The sequence below is a fragment of the Xenopus laevis genome, chromosome 4S (genome assembly GCF_017654675.1).
Source record: "Xenopus laevis strain J_2021 chromosome 4S, Xenopus_laevis_v10.1, whole genome shotgun sequence".
In the NCBI taxonomy this organism is placed as follows: domain Eukaryota; kingdom Metazoa; phylum Chordata; class Amphibia; order Anura; family Pipidae; genus Xenopus; species Xenopus laevis.
Window position 1 is genome coordinate 88,149,108 of NC_054378.1, and position 18,336 is coordinate 88,167,443.

Genomic DNA, 18,336 nt, shown 5'->3' on the forward strand with positions numbered 1-18,336 from the left:
GGCTATGTACAAGGAACACACAATAGCTGTGGGACCAATGCATGTCTCAGATGATGACTAAAATTGCACTTCTGTACAGCAGATGGCAGCAACGTGACTCGCTTCCAATGTCGTAAGTGTGACTTTCCCTGAATGGAATCTCCCTTCACATCTGCTACCTTATAAAAGGGGGAGATGCCGTGTCTCAGCAGATAGAGGCATCACTGTTAGCTGAGCTCTCACAGGCTGGACAGGACATTACTGGGACTTACAACCAGACTCTTTATTTCATCTTGGAAGCTGAGCACCAAGAGCAAGATTTTTTTTTTGTACTGGGCAATTCATTAGGATACTCTCACCCACACCAAGGATTCCATATGGAGTCCATGACTATAAAACTAGTATTTGTAATGGCACTCTTCATGGCAAGTAAGAGAAATAATTTATTTTTCGTTCTTTTGTCTGTTATTGTTGTCTGTAGGAAAACGTGTAGATAACAGTAATACTGTTATAATATTGGGTCCGTTATCCGGAAACCCATTATCCAGAAAGCTCCGAATTATGGAAAGGTTGAAAAAAATCAAATAATCCAGATTTTCAAAATGATTTCCTTTTTCTCTGTAACAATAAAACAGTAACTTGTCCTTAATCCCAACTAAGATATAGTTAATCCTTATTCGAAGCAGAACCAGCCTATTGGTTTTATTTAATGTTTACATGATTTTTCTGGTAGACTTAAGGTATGAAGATCCAAATTACAGAAAGATCCCTTATCCGGAAAATCCCAGGTCCCGAGGACTCTGAATAACAGGTCCCATACCTGTAGTATGTACACTATTATAAGTATAAATATCATTAGAATAAGGAAAACATTCTTGTTGCAGAAACCATTGCATTTCATTCAACATTTAGGGGCCGATTCATGAAGCTCGAGTGAAGGATTCGAAGTAAAAAAACTTCGAATTTCGAAGTGTTTTTTGGGCTACTTCGACCATCGAATGGGCTACTTCGACCTTCGACTACGACTACGACTACGAATCGAAGGATTCAAACTAAAAATCGTTCGACTATTCGACCATTCGATAGTCGAAGTACTGTCTCTTTAAAAAAAACTTCGACCCCCTACTTCGGCAGCTAAAAGCTACCGAAGTCAATGTTAGCCTATGGGGAAGGTCCCCATAGGCTTGCCTAAGTTTTTTTGATCGAAGGATATTCCTTCGATCGTTGGATTAAAATCCTTCGAATCGTTCGATTCGAAGGATTTAATCGTTCGATCGAAGGAATAATCCTTCGATCGTTCGATCGCAGCATTTGCGCTAAATCCTTCGACTTCGATATTCGAAGTTGAAGGATTTTAGTTCCTAGTCGAATATCGAGGGTTAATTAACCCTCGATATTCGACCCTTAAAACATCTGCCCCTTAATATATTATTTATTTAACTTATCTACATTTCATTCTATCTATTTATTGTAGGCTGCTTCAAGGCTGTAATAGCAATGGAGACAAAACTCAGCCTGCTAGATTTATTTTCTAGGTTTTTTGTTTTTTGGAATATGTAGTTGTGATTTAAAAAAAAAAAAATTAATACAGAAACAATGGGACCGTGAATCAAGAGGTGTTTTCTAATTGGGGACCATTAGGGTTCTCTCCAAAGTCAACATCTCCCCAATTTTAACATCATTTATTTTTTCCTGATGGGAATAAACAAAATACACTAAATTGTGCTCCAATAAGCCAAACAAGTGCAATGCCAACTGTTTTCTTTATTTTTGTCTGTTAATTTGTTATCAGGTTATCGATTGTTATTTTGTTTTTCCTTATTTTTTCCTTTGTTTTTACTAATCGATTGGGCCATGTCTACATTTATGAAAGCAATACATATTGTAACTAAATGCAGATGAACCGATGTTTAGAAATAGGGCTATGGTAAGCCCATGCTGAACTGTGATTAAACCATGATATACAGTATAAACATGTATGTAACATTGTTGAAATGTCTGCCCATAACAAAATGTTCAATAAAAATAATTTGACAAAATACAGAAACAATGGATGAGTGAAAGTAATTCTTCAACTGTGGATCTGAGCATTTAATAATATTTAGGGGAAGAGTACCTAGTGTGTTGGTTATTCCTATAATTTCCATGAAATGTATAGTAATGATGAGGCTGTAGCCAATAGTAGCCATTGTCTTTGCATATTTGGATTTATACATAGAGATGGGAGTTGCATTACTGGAAGCTTTAGCAGAGGCAATGAAGACTTATGAAGCAGCACCTCCTTTGGTTACTAAGGCATGATACAGTTGAGGTCTATGGGAAAAAGTCTCACGAGAGGCAAGACATATGGCAACTCACATGTAAGTGAATATTTACAGAGAAAGATTGTCACAGGGCTGCAATAACCTATATCTACCTGTGCATACTTCACTTTCGTGTAATGTAAGTGGAGAAGGTGTAGGCATAGTTTCCCTTTAAAGTAAATATCAGTAGGGGATTTATAAGTTACAATTAATTAGTAATAAAACATGAAGCTATATTTACACAATATATAATGTTTCTCCCTGAGAACCTCCCTGGTTTTTATACCTGAGCAATTGCAATGATCATATATCCAGTGTGTTCTACATATTTAATTGAGGAGTTCCCCTATGCATTTATTTCTCATATGGTGCAATTGTTTAGTAACACAATTTCCAATGTCAGTGATTATATTTTGTCTGTTATAATCAGGCAAATGAGGACACTTCATCTCCCAGCATCCACCGATAACAAATGTGGGAGCCATTGAAAGACTGCAAATTGGGTTTACTTGTTCTTAATGTTTCTAACAAGTCCTCGTTGTGTTTCTGTTCCCCTAAAGCCTCCCAGGCTGATTTCCACATGACCCTGGAACCTGAACAGAGGGAGATCTCACTCCAGATGGGGGAGACATTCCAATTCTTATGTGAAGCATTTGACTGTCCCAATCCCACCTTTAACTGGGGTACCTTGATGGATAAAACATTAAGTGGTACTGTAAACACTGAAGGCAGCAGGTCTACCCTAACCATGCAGGTCAGCTATGAGAGTGAAGGCACTTACCGGTGTAAAGTATTCTGCAATCAACACAAACAAGAAAAATATTTCAAAATCAGCGTCTACTGTAAGTCTATCATTCCATCTATATCTATACCATCATTTGTTTTTGGCTAGACATCAAAGGTTTTTTTTTATCTCTACTGATCCATATATTACATCATAATTGATCTTCATGTTTATATGGGTGATTTATGTCTATATTCAATAACCAATAAGTATGAATTATGTTCAAAAATAGGCTCTGCATGTATTTCTTTATGTTCTCAACACATTTAAGGTTTGCTTAACAGTGGTGAAACCATGTCAGCATTGCAGGGGCCAACTAAAGGTGTAGATATAATGGCAGACCCATGGGTTGCAACTTGCTGCTGTGCTCAGGAATATATGGTAGTTGCCTAGTTAGGACCTTGACTGATTGATAGTGCCAATATATGAGATAATTTTCCCTAATGTTTGAGGGCTGAGTCCAGCTAACTTATTGAAAATGACCCACATATCTTTACTATCAATCAGTTTGGAAAATGGAGAAGATAACTGCAGTATTATAATATGAGTCCTTGTTCTGTATCAAAAAGTCCCTTTTCTTGTGCTAGAGAAGGTGCTACACACATATGAGAAAGTGGGGGTGAAAAAGCTCTCAGGGTCAGGTCTGTTTCACACTTATTATGATATAGCAGCATTTTGCCCTCCGTATGTTTCATTTTGGCTGTAGTACTTCTGTGCATCAAAAGAAGAAAGACTGGGGTATGTGGTTAAAAAAACATAGCTAAAAAAACAAGAATGGTTTTCTGTACTGCCTAAACCCTGGGTTCAGCATTACACTGTAGGGTGTCTGGACATGAGATCAATCTATGTAAATATTGGGGTGTTCAGCCAGCAGCCTTCCAGCTTTCATAGAACTACATTTCTTAACCACACTTGGCTGCCTTTACTATTCAACAGGGTATTGGAAGTTGTAAAGCAACAGCTTGTTGGGTGAATGTTGAATATGACAAATATAAATGCCTCAAGCCTTATCTTGGGACCTAGGATTTTCTACATACATTTGTTTTCCTGAAAATGTTAACACAACTGCTGAAACACAGTTACAAGCATTACAGATGCCATTGAAACCATGATGCCATCAGTATGTTATGAAAAAGGACACAGATAGGTATCTAAAATATTGTCCTGCTAGTGAGTACTCTGTGTGACACTAAAGGAGAATGTAGAGAGTACTTTCCTGTAACTGTGCCATCACTAAGGGTGTATGATACAGTAATGACTTTCTTACAAGGCACTGCCTTACTTTTACAAAGGAAAAGGAAATCAAGCACAAAGGAAGAAGTTACAGACTGGGATTGGCATTGGTAGTTTATAGATCACTATGGATAAAGAATTTCCCGATTAAATTAAAATCAGTTTAACAAAATATTTCATCTCTAATTTTATCGAGGAAGGTTTCAAGCCAAGCCCCCTTTCCTCTGGGGACCTAGAAGAAATACTCTAGATTTGTTTATTGAATAATAATGCTGACCCAATCTTTACATAAAAGTAGCAGCTACTGGGTGCTGTATGGCTTGGGTGTGGGTAACATATGCAATGAGTTGTAGCCCGCTGGCACACCCTGGCCTTCGGCAGTTCAGCGCCTGGTGCACGGTGTTGGACTAACAGAAATGGAACAGTGCTGGACTCTATATCTTTCAGGGATTTCCCCTTGTACCTAGGGCCGGATTTACATAGCGGACGCCCCTAGGCCCACTGCCATTTGTCGCCCCTGTCCTCTCCCCTTTATTCGTGCAAATTTTCATGGAGATTGTATCTCCTGTGCATCCCCAGTGTTTTTGAACCAATGTGGGTGTGGTTGAGCAGCATGCCACCCCCCTAAAATCCTGCCACCCTAGGCCCGGGCCTAGATGGCCTTCCCACAAATCCGGGCCTGCTTGTACCAGACATTGGAGTTTGCGATTGAAATTAAGCATTTTTCTATTGCCTTTTACCAGGCATTTGGACTTTGTGATCGAAATTAAACATTTTTCCTATAGAATATTTTTTTTAAGTTTTTTATATACATTTGCTAATTTTTTCTAATTTTGCACTATTGGCTATTACCATATATATTGCGGACTTTTATTATCTTATATGTGATTTTACACTTGGATTTTCAAGGGTTAATTTTGTCCCTGATTATGTATGCAAATGTGAGGATTGACCAATCATGTTATGTGAGGGGTGTTAAATTGTTTGCACTTGCACATTTTTTCTATGCTTGATAAAGGGGTCTGACCCCGAAACGTTGCACGTTTGCAGAATAAATACGCAAGGGTATAACCCTGCTTTTGCTAGCCTTTGAGTGCCAGTGTTTTGTGGGTAACATACCCATACCCCCCCTTAAACTAATGGGGCCCTATACTTTTAAAAATGGGCGTTGGTTGGACAATTCCTCTCCCTTAAAAGCCGCATACTAGCGGGGGAGGATAGATCCTTTTCACTGAAACCAAGGTTCAACAGACACTGATTACACTGAATGCTACTATGTTGGCCGAAAGGCAAACAAGTTAGGGAACGCCATGTGGGGTTTACCTTGACGTGGTATGGTGGCTTTTCAACTTTATGATCATGACTTTGTAACTAAAAACCCCTGTTTTGTAAACTTACTTTTGAGACAGGGGCCCAGGGAATGTGCATTAAAACTAGCACTTCCATTATACTTAAATATACTATTACTTAGCCTTTAGAGTGCTTCCACACCCCTATTTTGTGGGTAACATATGACATAGGTTATCAGCTCCACATATTTGAGACTAGGGAAGTCACCCAACTGCAGAACCCAGTAAAATGCTTATTAGGGCGTGGAACATTAATTTTATTCACCCTTTTATAAGCAATTGCTGTACATTTGTAACCGTTATGGGCCCAACAGAGGCAACTGTATTCATATTTTCTAAAATTATAGTATTGTTTCTATTAATGTTGCAAAGATGCTTTTTGATGTTTCATGGCAGTTTTAGTTCTCTGTTTAGAATTTCAGTGTAACACAGGTTATCTAATGCTTTATTACAGCTTTGCCAAGTGATCCCATTCTACACATCTCATCCCTTGTGGCTGAGGTTCAGTCCAGTATCATCTGCACCGTACACCTTGTGTTCCCCTCTGAAATGCTGAGTTTGAGGTTACTGAAGGACAGTGAAGAAGTGGTGGCAGAATATGGCTCACTATCAGTGGAGATATATCAAGATTTAAGAAATGTTAGCCTTTCATATGACTGGATACCTCATGTGGAAGATGACGGCTCGGTAATTTTGTGTGAAGCAGAAATCTCATTCGTGGATGAAGGGATCAAACCAATAACCAGAGCTACAAATGCAATTCTCAGTGTTGCCTGTAAGTAATATCTCATCTCACAGCCACAAACCTTTATCTTTTGTGCATGTGGGTCAAATCCACTGACACATCAAAAAGATGTACCCAGTCTTATGTGTTTTTAAAATTAAGTCCGCCCCAGTTTTCCTGTACAGATATTTCTTACACAGGTATGGGTTATCCGGAAACTCTTTATCCAGAAAGCTCCAAATTAAAAAAAAGAGCATCTGCCATAGACTCCATTTTATTCAAATAATCCAAATTTTCAAAAATGTTCTCTTTAGCTTCAACTTGACCCCAACTAAGATATAATTAATCCTTATTGGAAGCAACACCAGCCTATTAGGGTTATTTAATGTTTTCTTGATTTTCTAGTAGACTTTAGGTATGAAGATCCAAATTACAGAAAGATCTGTTATCTGGAAAACCTCAGGTCCCGGACATTCTGAATAACAGGTCCCATACCTGCATCTTCATGGCTTTCACAATTATCCACATGATTTTTGTTCATTTTAGGTCTTCTGCAGACTTCTTGTTTATGGAAAGTGAGCATATCCCCCAATTGACAGTTCCCATCTTCTTTTCTAAATAGGCTGAAGCATGTAAAATAGTGTCAGTGGGAAAAAAACACTGAGGCTTCAGTACACTACAGTTAGTAGTAGCCATGGGCTTTTTGGACATTTGTATACATATTACATATACCAGCAGTAGCCTATGTGGTGTTAGACACACATATATTTCCACTTACAGGTATGGGATCTGTTCAGGATCTGGATTACAGTTTCCATACCTGTATACTGTATTTGCATTGGGTACTGTTTCTGCACAAGACTCAATTCAAATTGTTATGTAGCATTTTACAAATGCTTAAAGATGGATGTTATGTATATGTTAATATCCAGTGTTTATAGATGTAGCAGCATTTGTCCTCATTATGCCATTCTGTGAAACGTATAAAGCCTCTTAGAACTGAGATCTAACTTACTTTCTTTTTTCAGACCCTCCTTCAAATCCCAATATCACTGTCCTACCTTCCAAAAGTGTTAGAGCTGGTGAAAATATCTCTCTGGGATGTTTGGCTGAAAGTCATACACAGGCAACTGTGCGGTGGGTAAAAGAGTCTGCGAATGTGGCGTTACCATCAGAAAATGGGAACCTGGAAATAACTGGAGTACAGCCACAAGACTCTGGGAAGTACATCTGCTATGTAGAGAATGAAGCTGGGAGAAACTCTGCCTCTGTAGTGATAACTGTACAAGGTAAGAACAGCTTCTATTACTCCCCCAGTAAAATATAAGGCTAGAACAACAGATTAAATTTTATTTTCAAATTATATTCCTTTTATGCTTAAAGGTCTTGTTCAGCTTTGAATTAAAAGTTAGTACAATGTAGAGAGTCATATTCTGAGACAATAATAGTTATTTTATTTTTTGAGTAATCTATTTTTTATTCAGCTAGCTTTTTGATACCTCAATAAGTTTCAGAGTGTACAGCGAGTGTTGCATGTGATCTAAGGGACAGATTTATCAAGGGTCGAATTTTGAAGAGAAAAAAAACGTTGAAATTCGACCATCGAATTGCAATAGTTCGATAGTCGAAGTCAAAGTTTTTTTGATCGAATATGGCCATTTGCGATCGAAGTAAAATCGTTCGATCGAATGATTAAATCCTTCGATTCAAACGATTCGAATGATTTAATCGATCAATTGAACGATTTTCAAAAAAAAAACTTTGACTTAGCCAAATGTTGGCTATAGGTTCTAGGTGGTCCCCATAGGCTAACATAGCAATTTGGCAGGTTTAAGGTACCAAAGTCGAAGTTTTTTAAAGAGACAGTACTTCGATTTTCGAATAGTCGAATATTCAAAGTATTTTCAATTCGAATCAAAGTCGAATTTGGACTATTTCGATGGTCGAAGTACCCAAAAATTACTTCGAAATTCGAAGTTTTTGAATTCAAAATTCACTTTGAATTCACTTTGACACTTAGTAAATGTGCTGCTATGTGTTGCATGTGAATCAAAAACTGTTAAAAACCTAAAGGCGTTTAAAACGTAAAAAGGCATTTTTGAGAAATTGCACTTGGCAGACTCTGAGGGGCAAATTTACTTACCTCCAAAGTTGCACCAGCGTTGACTTCGCCGCACTTCACCAGGGCGCCGCTAATTCACTAAAATCCAAAGTTGTGCTCAGGGAGGCGAAAGGTAGCAAAGTTGCGCTACCGTTAATTCGTCAAGTGAAGTTACACTAGTGATGCCTAATTTGCATACAGCACCAAGTTAAAGTACAATGGATTTATATGTAGCAGCAAATACATTACAGTACTGGAAAAGTTTAATAAAATAAAATAGAGTTGTTATTTTGCCCTATACATGTGCCCACTGTATAGTTTATGTGCCATATGTTAGGAAATGTAGGGGGGAAGGAGGGCACCCCCCAAAAAACTTACAATCTTTTTCAGCCTATCACCCTTAAAAAAGTAAAAGACGCCAGCGTTTTTTGGGAAAAATTTCAACTTTTTTTGAAGCAATCCCTATCTACTCTATTGCACTTCGCCTGGTCTGAGGTGGCGAAATAAAGTCTGGCGCAAGAGATAGCGTTCAGTAAAATACGCAAGTTAGTGAATTAGCGTAGTTGCGTCCCTTCACCATAGCGCAACTTCGCCTGGCGTTAAGGTGCGAAGTAGCGCTAGAGTAGGTCCACTTTGCTAGCGAATTTATGCCAGCACCCGTTAGTAAATCGCTGAATCGTAATGAAATGACGTCACACTGGCGAATTTGCGCTAGCGTTAGCCGATTCATGCGTTAGTGGATTTGCCCATAAGTACCCAGTGTAAATAGGAGTTCAAGTGGGTTTGCCGGTATCACTCAGTGTGTGTCTTGTCACATGTATGTGGTGTTGGAACAGCATTTCCATGCAGTATTTACAAGTGAGGGATGCAGGTGGGTTTTCATCTTAGAATCTGAACTGCAGACCCAAAGGGGGGGACTTGTAGCACTGAGGGCAGCGACATAGGTGGGGGGGAGGCTAATGAGGGAGACAGGTTTGTTACAGTGAAGACGGGACGTAGGGGACAGAAGGGTAGGGGGGCTGGTTGACAACTAGTCAAAAGCAACAGATTCACCATTTTGACTGAAGATGCTGGGGAGGACAGCTCTGAACTGGCGTGTAGCAGTCTTAGTGCACCGTGGGAGGCAGTGACTCTAATATGGGTGGTGGGGGGAGTGTGAGGAAGGAAAGGCAGGTATTGGTTATAGGGGATTCAGTTATTAGAAAGGTGGATAGGAAAATCTGTTGCAAGAACCCAACATGACGACAGTGGCGTAACTACCAGGGGAGCAGGGGGGTTGCGATTGGGCCAGGGCCAGGGCCCGCCCCCCTCTAGTTACGTTACTGCATGATGACATGCCGTCTGCTGCTTACCTGGTGCTAGGGTTTGGCATGTGGTTGAATGAGTGGACAGGTTATTGGGAGGCGCTGGGGAAAACTCGCGGTCTTAGTACACATAGTTTTTTAATTACATAGTTTTAATTACAAAGTTAGAGGAGGTGGTGAAGTCCTCAAGAATGATTTTTAAAAACTAGGGGAAAAGTTGAGGACGAGGACTTCTAAGGTAATTTTCTCACAGATATTACCTGTGCCACGAGCAACATTAAGAAGACAGCTGCATTTTAGGGAGATTCATTTGTGAGATTGGTTTGGGGAGGAGCTTGCGAGGGATTCACTTTGAGACTGTTTCCTGCTTTCTGTCAGGAGAGATGCTGGGAGTTGGAGGGCCACTGGTTGGTTAACATTTTGCCAGGCATTTTCTCATAAGAGTCAGTTGCCCCTGTACATGTTCCTATTCAATTGCTTCTTTTATCTCTCTATTTCATAGGTGTTCCAATTGAACCCGAGATCTCCATTCTACCAGCAACTACAGTGATTCAAGGCCAAGCAGTTACAATTGAATGTGTGGGGCATAGAGACAGTGATACTCAGGTGACTTTGTGGAAAGAAACCCTTATGTTGAGCACTGACGGGATTGCGCATATAGAGAGAGCAGATCCCATGGATACAGCAATGTACAAATGCAAAGCATCAAATCAGTATGGAGACACAGAGGCAATGGAATTCCTGACTGTGCAGTGTAAGTGTTTGTGATATAAGGGTACATGGTCAGTGTCTCAAACTATATATAGTATAATATAATAAGTATAATAATATAGTATAGTAAAAGTGGAGATATTTAACGTAAAATATTCACAAGACATGAAATAGTAATATACAGCATGCCCATGCAATTTCTTATGCTTCCTATATCATAAGGCTGTTTTAGGTTGTTTCCTCTACAAGAAGAATAATCACACACTTGCAGTTTATTGTAGCATGTAAATTGTGGAAAGCACTGCTCACTTATGCAAGCAACAGATTAATTAAACATCCTTATGTATTTGATTTCTATCATGTATATGTCTCCATTTATACTTAACAGTTCCACCTAAAAACACAAGACTCACCATTACACCCTCCGAACTGGTGAAAGAAGGGGATCAAGTAATTATCCAATGTATCTCAGAAGCATTTCCTGCTCCCACATTGATCCTCGAGACAGAATATGGTCAGGTGGAGCTGGAAGCTACAAATGGGAAGCACATTATTATCTCTGCCACAGTGGAACATTCAGGAACATATACCTGCAAATCCATTAACTCAGTTGGAAAAGAAGTGGCAGAGCTCAGTCTCATTGTGCAAGGTATGAGCTTTATTACAATAAATATAATACAATAAAAATGACATATCTTAAAAAGCCAGCAACATCAAAAATATAATGATGGCCTCACAGAAGCTGACTCACTTGCAATCATTTTATTTTCCATGCAGGACCTCCACAAAATACCACAATTCTCGTAAAGCCATCCAAAAATGTAACTGAAGGTGACACTGTGACCATTACCTGTGAGACACAATCCACCCCATTTCCAACAATTTTACTGAAGAAGATGTGCCCTGGCAACAGTACAATACAGCAAGCAGAGAACGGCACCTTCATCTTGCCCAATGTCACACGCAATGACACCGGAACCTATGTTGTCAGCATAATAAATGAAGCAGGAAACAAGACTGAGGTGATAGAGATCAATGTGCAAGGTACTTTACTTTGTTCCCAAAATATTTAGACAATAAGAAAATCCTGTTGCCTTTTCAGTGTTGTGTTATAAAAGGGACCCCGTGGGCATAGGATGAGTATGAGGATGAGTATAGGATAGGTATGAGAATGAGGATGAGCATAGGATGAGTATGAGAATGAGTATAAAGAAACACACACATGCAATCTTTAAGTCAGGTGTGTCAAACTCAAATACAAGTTGGGCCAAAATTTAAAAAAATGCTCCAAGTCGAGGGCTGGACAGGTTTAGTGTTAATTGAAAACAAATTGAAATGACCTTATTGTATATATTGAACCTGGAACTAACACAGCACAGAAGTTATTTGCTATAAAGCAACATAAATCTTTATGCAGTGTTTACACAGAAAAATTTAAAGTGAAAACATTTCCCGGAGAAACCTTCCGAGGGCTTAATTAAATCTCCAGACACTTGGGGGTTATTTTTCAAAGTCTGAATTTATCTAAATATTTTCTGCTACACACTCCGATCAAATCCTCTCGGGTTTTCACATTTATTTATTATTATTCCCGAAATTTTGCTTCGCGGGAAAAAAATCTGATTTTCAGGATTTTTTCATCCGATTTACAAGTTTTTTTTAAATTTTCGCCCAAAAACTCTGAAAACTTTGGGGTATTGCATGAAACCCAGCGCACATCAAAAACTCATTGGGACATCTCCATTTGACTTATATGCCACCTCGACAAGTCTGAGATTTTCAGATTCTGACTTTTCCATCCTCAGGGTTAAATAAATTCCGATTTTTTAAAAGTCAGATTTTATAAGAAACAAAATCACAATTTTTTTGTGATTTTTGCATTTGAAGTTTAGTAGATAACACCCTTGGTGTATCATCTTGGATCAAAGTTCATCTATTTCTGGGGTCAGACTCTGAGCCGAGTCCACCTTCCGTTTAGCCGCCATTTTTCAGGGAGAGGGGTATCGCTAGCTCTACAGGTAAGCTGCTGATACACAAGTGGAACAGGGATACGCATGCCTTTGACTGACGTTGTGTCACACTAGCAGTGCATTGTGGGACTTGCAGTTCTAATAGTGTGTAGGCAATATACCGGCGGGCCAGATCTAATAATAATTAGAAATTATCATGCGGGCCAAAGATAATCCCTTTGTGGGACAGTCCTGGCATGTGGGCCCTGATTTGACAGACATGCTTTAAGTATATGGATAGAAAACGTTTCCACCTTTACCTTTCTCAGGAGGGATAATGTTAAATTGATTGTGGGTCAGTAGTATCCATTACTAGTGTTGGACTGGCTCACTGGGATACCAGGAAAACTGGCCATTCCCTATTTCTTTATGAAAAAAGCTTAATAATGGAAGAATATAGTAAGTAGACACAGAACACACCGCTGTTTTTGAGGTTGTCCAATTCCTCTATCATCGAGCACCTGGGATTCATTTGATTTTGGAAGGCCAGGGTGTGTGAGTGTAAGTTTTTCTTTCTTTTTTGAGAATATAGTAAGTAGACATAAAAGAGTAGGAGAATAAAGAGGTTGAGTGAGGAGAGGAGGAATAGTAGTTTGGAAAGTGGGCCCATGGTCTAAGGTTTTCTGGTGGGCCCCTGGCATCCCAGTCCAACACTGTCCATTACTAAGGTCATGGTTAAATAGATGGTATGATAAATATAAATATATGGTAACCATATGTTGATATTTCTATGGCCTAAAAATCTGTAAAATACATTTGTTCTCAGTATAACGTTCTCTTGGCATTATGTATCTACATCCAAGAAGGTCCTGACTAATCCTTTGTGCTTTGCTTTTCTTGCAGCTCGATATCAAAGCCCTCAAAATAGATTTGCAATTCCGATTATAGCAACATCTTTATGTGCAGTGGCAGCTGTTGTCATCGGACTGATTGTTTATCACATGAAACAAGCACAGCTACAGGGGTCATACAGCCTAGTGAAGGCTCTGAGGAGCAGAGTTTGAGCTAAAATCCCTGGTAAAAGTTTTAGCTATCAGTGGTAGCAACAACAAGTAGCATCATTCTGTACTTCACTGTCTGCATCTGTTAGTGGATCTAAGGCCTAAGATGAAGACAGGTCCAGTTTCACTTTTGAAAACTTGTCATGGAAGAGCAAAGGTTTACTGAAAGGCAGCCACACTGCTTCTGCTGGACAGTTCCATATGTTTAGTAATTGGCATTACAAACAGAACCTTCTTTTGTTCACTATGAAATCAAGTCTATCTTTCTGTGGGCCGCAGCAAAACTGAACTTGAACCAAAGAAGGAAATTGAGATGCAGCACTTCTAAAACTGTAACTGGAAAGAAATTGTGTTAAAACCACTTACATTTGCACTTAGTTTCAACTTGTAGATTTTTTGTGTTGTAATTATTTTTTTTTGTGTGAGTGTTACAATCTGTTCTTTACTTGCTATCACACAGACACAAGTGTTTGTAATGTACTTGTAAAATCTTTATGTTTGTCGTACTTTAATGTGATCTATTTCGTGCTCTGAATTTAAATCTCCAAACCCTCCTCCTGTGATGGGGAGCCTATTAAAAGGGTCTTTTGTTGAGGTGGTGGAGGGGGTGGCTGTGTGGTGTGAAAGGTTTTGGAAAGAATAAAACAGAAATTATGTCACCACAGAGAGAAAGTGTTCTTTAGAGCAGTCCAGATTTGCATAATTGTGATGCATTTCTGAGCTTTCCTGAAAGCTTTGTACTAGCTCTCGTAATGCCTTGATATTCACAAAGGGTGCATTATCCTCCATCACAGTTAATAGGATCTTTTATCTGGAGGACCTGTGGTTTTCTGGATAAACGGTCTTTCCATAATGTGGTGAGTTACACCTTAAGGCTACTAAAAACATTTAAACTAAACTTAATTGAATTGTTTGTTTATATAGAACTACTGTATTTTGGAGGCTTCCAGATAATGGGTTTTCAGATAATACGTCCTAAATCTGTATATTTTATCTGCTACTTAACTGGTTAGCCTGCCTCATAATAAAGTGGACAGTATGGACATGGTACTAATTTTACAAATTCCTGCACAGAATCATGAAAATACTGGCTGAAAAAATCATCATCCAAAACAAGCCATCACCCACATACAAATTTTGGCAGACTGCTTTAGGCTCTGTCATATTCCACTGAGAAACAATTACAAATGTTGGTGTGGTTTATTTTTGTTCCTTATTTATTATTCTATTCACTCCCCGATGTGAAATACTGCAATGGCATAATTTCTATTAAATAAATCTGTAAGGTTATTATGAGGGGGCAAGGTGCAAAGAGTAAAAATAACACAGTGCAGTGTCCCCCCCCAGCACAACATGAACTTGACATTTGTAAATGAGCCCTTATTTGTTCATTCTCACACTTAAAAAAGTTGTGCTTGGGCCTTATATGAAACATATAGATACATATGTGAACAGTGCCAGATCTTTTATACTGAAATGCTTACAGGTTTATAGTGAATTTGTAGGAGAATGTATTTTTATAACATTATAAGCACTACTGTATATGATAGGAAAATAAATGGAAGGTTGATATTTTATATTATTATAATGCTGGACATTCTGATAATAAATGTTTTCCCCTCTTTTTCTCTTTGTTTTGTTGTTTTTGTATGAAAAAAAAAAAAAAAAAAAAAAATATATATATAATATGATTAGAAAAGGTTTGCAGCTCTCCACTCTTAATATGAATAAACTTATCACTGGGTTATAGCCACATGAAACCCACAATATAGAAAATATCAGGAAAGGTACAGCACTCAAAACAGGTTCAGTATGCAAAGAATTATTTTGTGCAAAAATAGCCCCTTGTGGCTACATTTTGGGGTACAAAACCCTCTTCTTCGGGCCATAGCACAATTACCTATGAAAATATGGTTCAATCCACCTTATAAGCGTATACGGCAAATGACATTTAAATTCAAAGAGGAAGTGACACATAGAAAGTTACATCATATTCGCTGTTTCCAAGCAACCACAGTATACACTTATGAGTTTCTCAGCAATCCGAATCATAGCCTCAAAGACATACAAAGGAAAAACTACAAACCAATTATATCCTACAGGTATATATAGATATAGATATATATAGAGACCATAATCTATTCTCATACCACTAGGTTTCAGGATATGTATCTTGTGAACCCCTCACATCTCCTTAACAAGAGTTCTCTGTCCCCAACTCTACATGGAGGCAGGATGGATCCCACTACCAGGAATCTGATCTGTCTCATCATGCCCCATATCTAAAAAAATGCTTAGATCTTTTTTGCAAACTCTCCAACATGGTGGCCAAATGACCAATGTTTAACATGAACTACGTCTGATAGACAGGTATGATAATTCCTAATCTCATGTCCATCCCCAGTGCCAACTTCAGGGGAGAACTATCACAGGAATTCTCAGAGATGCAGCGTGGAGTAGGAAGATATAGCAATTTCAAAATCTACTTCTGAAATGTAGACTGGTGCTGACGTAGTCTGCTATTTATAGGTTGTATTGTCTCTCTAATGTAAACAAGCCCACAGGGACAAAGTCAGAATCACATGTGAGATGTCCATATATGAAGAATTTCATATTCATGATCCTGTTGCTCTGGACGGTGTCCACTCCTGTATCATAGTCGCACAATGGAATCCTTCTACTTGAGATTTTTTTATGTAGCAACATGGATGGTAAATGTCCCATTGTGGTCCCAAAAGCTGGCACCCTAGGCAGGCTATCATACCTCCCAACATTTTGGAAGTAAAAAGAGGGACAAAAAATCTTATTGCACCTGTTAGCTGTTCTGCGCTCTCTGCTAAAAGCCAATTAAGTGAGAAACTTTGTTTCTTTTTCTGGCTGTTCAGTGCAGAGAAAAGAGGGACTTTCCAGTACAAATGAGGGACTGCGGGTTGAGCTGTCAAAAGAGGGACTGACCCTCCGAAAAAGGGACAGTTGGGAGGTATGGGCGATAAAGAAAATATGGCCCTGGTTGTACCTACCTCTGTTATAAGCTGCTGTATTGTCTCAAATGCAAACAGCCCTATGTTGCTTAAAATGACCTTCTAGTTACTATTGTGCAATGGCAGTCACTTCTTCCACAAGGAGGTGGCACACTGCATATTGGCAGGCTCCCAAAAACATGGAAGTGCTGATACAGGCATGACATCCCTGAGGTGTTCAGAAAAGCTGGTATATAGAGAGTAGTCACTGACCGGGAGATGGGGAGTTTTTTCAGCTTTTTCAGAATGCCATAGCTGTAGCTGAGTTAATTAGTGGTTCTGTCTTACACAGAACCTGTATATTATCTTTTGAACCAACCACCACATGCAAGCTCCATGTGATGGTAGTCTAGGGCAGGACTCTACGGACAATTCTGCTGCGATCCGACGCGCTGCGCAAAAACACAGGCGTCACGCCTGATGCAACGGAAATAAGGTAAGTAATTCTATTGTCGGATCGTGTCGCAGCATTGATGAGACGCGACACGACTATCGAATGCAGACACTGCACACTGCATCTGCAGCCGAAACTCGCGTCGCATCAACAATGCGACACGATCTGACAATAGTGACGCCTGCGTTTTTGTGCAGCGCGTCAGATCGTGGTGGAATCGTCCGTGGAGTCCTGCCCTTATAGTGACAAATGTTTGAAATAGCAACACATGGCAAGTGCGACCATCTGTAGTCTCCCTTATAGCAAATGAATTCCTTGTGAAATGAAGTGTGGTACATATTCCCCCCCCCTTGTAAAAATGCTCAACCTAAATGTGAAAACAACCCAGCAAAGGGAATTTCTCCATACACAACACTGCTGCCCAGTAATGTAGCAATGGAAAAACAGGGCAAGAGATGTGCTTGACTGCATACTGCTGCCACTAAACAACATGTGGATACTACCAGACATTGTGTTGCATTAGTCTTTAGTAAACCCTGCCAAACAGCTTACGTAGCATGGATGCAAAAATAAGCAATAATACATATGTGCTATGTGAAATGATATAAGTGTTTGCCTTTTAGTAAACTTTCTTTGGTGCGTTTTCTTGCTTTTTTTCCGCTCAAGTCATTATTGTTGTCTACTGCACTTAAGTAAATGGACACCATTGTACTTGACTTAGTGGGGTCACGTTATGCTTTAATCTGTGTGCTCATTTTTTCATGTGTTTACTCCATGAAATTTTTAGTATTTTATTAGCTGTTGAGGCCAGCACTTGGCGCAGTTCTTAACTACCTGTGACCAATGCAGATAGAAGAAAAAATGTTTTCTTCTGTGGGTGCTAAGCAGGATCCAACACAATACAAATAAAATTGTCTAGTGCAGAGTGGAGTGATCTCTACAGCATTGTCAAAAAGTATAGTCACTTACATAGCTACGTTACATGAGGTAGAGAAAAGGTCAAGGGCTCTAACGGTCAGGCCTCTTAAAGAGTGGATTCTAAATCCTTTGTTGCTTTCGATTGTGCACTGACCAGGGCACTTTAGGCACTGCACGGATACACTTGCAAAGACATACTTGAAAACGTTCACAGTCGTCACAGCACTTGCACGGCTGAAGCATTCCAGCTCTAAAATATTTATGTATCGTTGGCTTGTGTCCATCATGTGAACTCACACTCTTCACCTTCAACCTTACCAGTATTGTACATAGACTATACTCTTTGCACTTGCTAATCTTATCACTGCTCTATTGTTATCTGTGGCTGCAAGAGAAGCAGATCCTGCACAGGAGCACATTCCTAGATGCTCTCTGTAATTGTATGGTTATGTAGGCTGATGACAGTCTGGAGGGTCTCCTAGATTCTTCATCTTTACCCTTTAATC

General features: G+C 39.2%; 1 protein-coding gene across 1 annotated transcript; it reads left to right on the forward strand.

Moving 5' to 3' along the window:
* Positions 1-188: 188 nt before the first annotated feature.
* On the forward strand, positions 189-15,124 carry vcam1.S (vascular cell adhesion molecule 1 S homeolog). Its single transcript, XM_018261081.2, has 8 exons — positions 189-408; positions 2,843-3,124; positions 6,103-6,423; positions 7,401-7,661; positions 10,280-10,531; positions 10,877-11,137; positions 11,266-11,532; positions 13,341-15,124. Exons 1-8 carry the CDS (start codon positions 357-359, stop codon positions 13,499-13,501), a joined length of 1,857 nt encoding a protein of 618 aa, XP_018116570.1. The 5' UTR covers positions 189-356; the 3' UTR covers positions 13,502-15,124.
* The last annotated feature ends 3,212 nt before the right edge of the window (positions 15,125-18,336 follow it).

Coding starts and splice junctions, on each gene's coding strand:
- vcam1.S (XM_018261081.2), top strand. CDS start 357: ATGGAGTCCATGACTATAAAACTAGTATTTGTAATGGCACTCTTCATG. Junction 3,125..6,102: donor TTTCAAAATCAGCGTCTACT/GTAAGTCTATCA, acceptor GCTTTATTACAG/CTTTGCCAAGTGATCCCATT. Junction 11,138..11,265: donor GCTCAGTCTCATTGTGCAAG/GTATGAGCTTTA, acceptor TTTTCCATGCAG/GACCTCCACAAAATACCACA.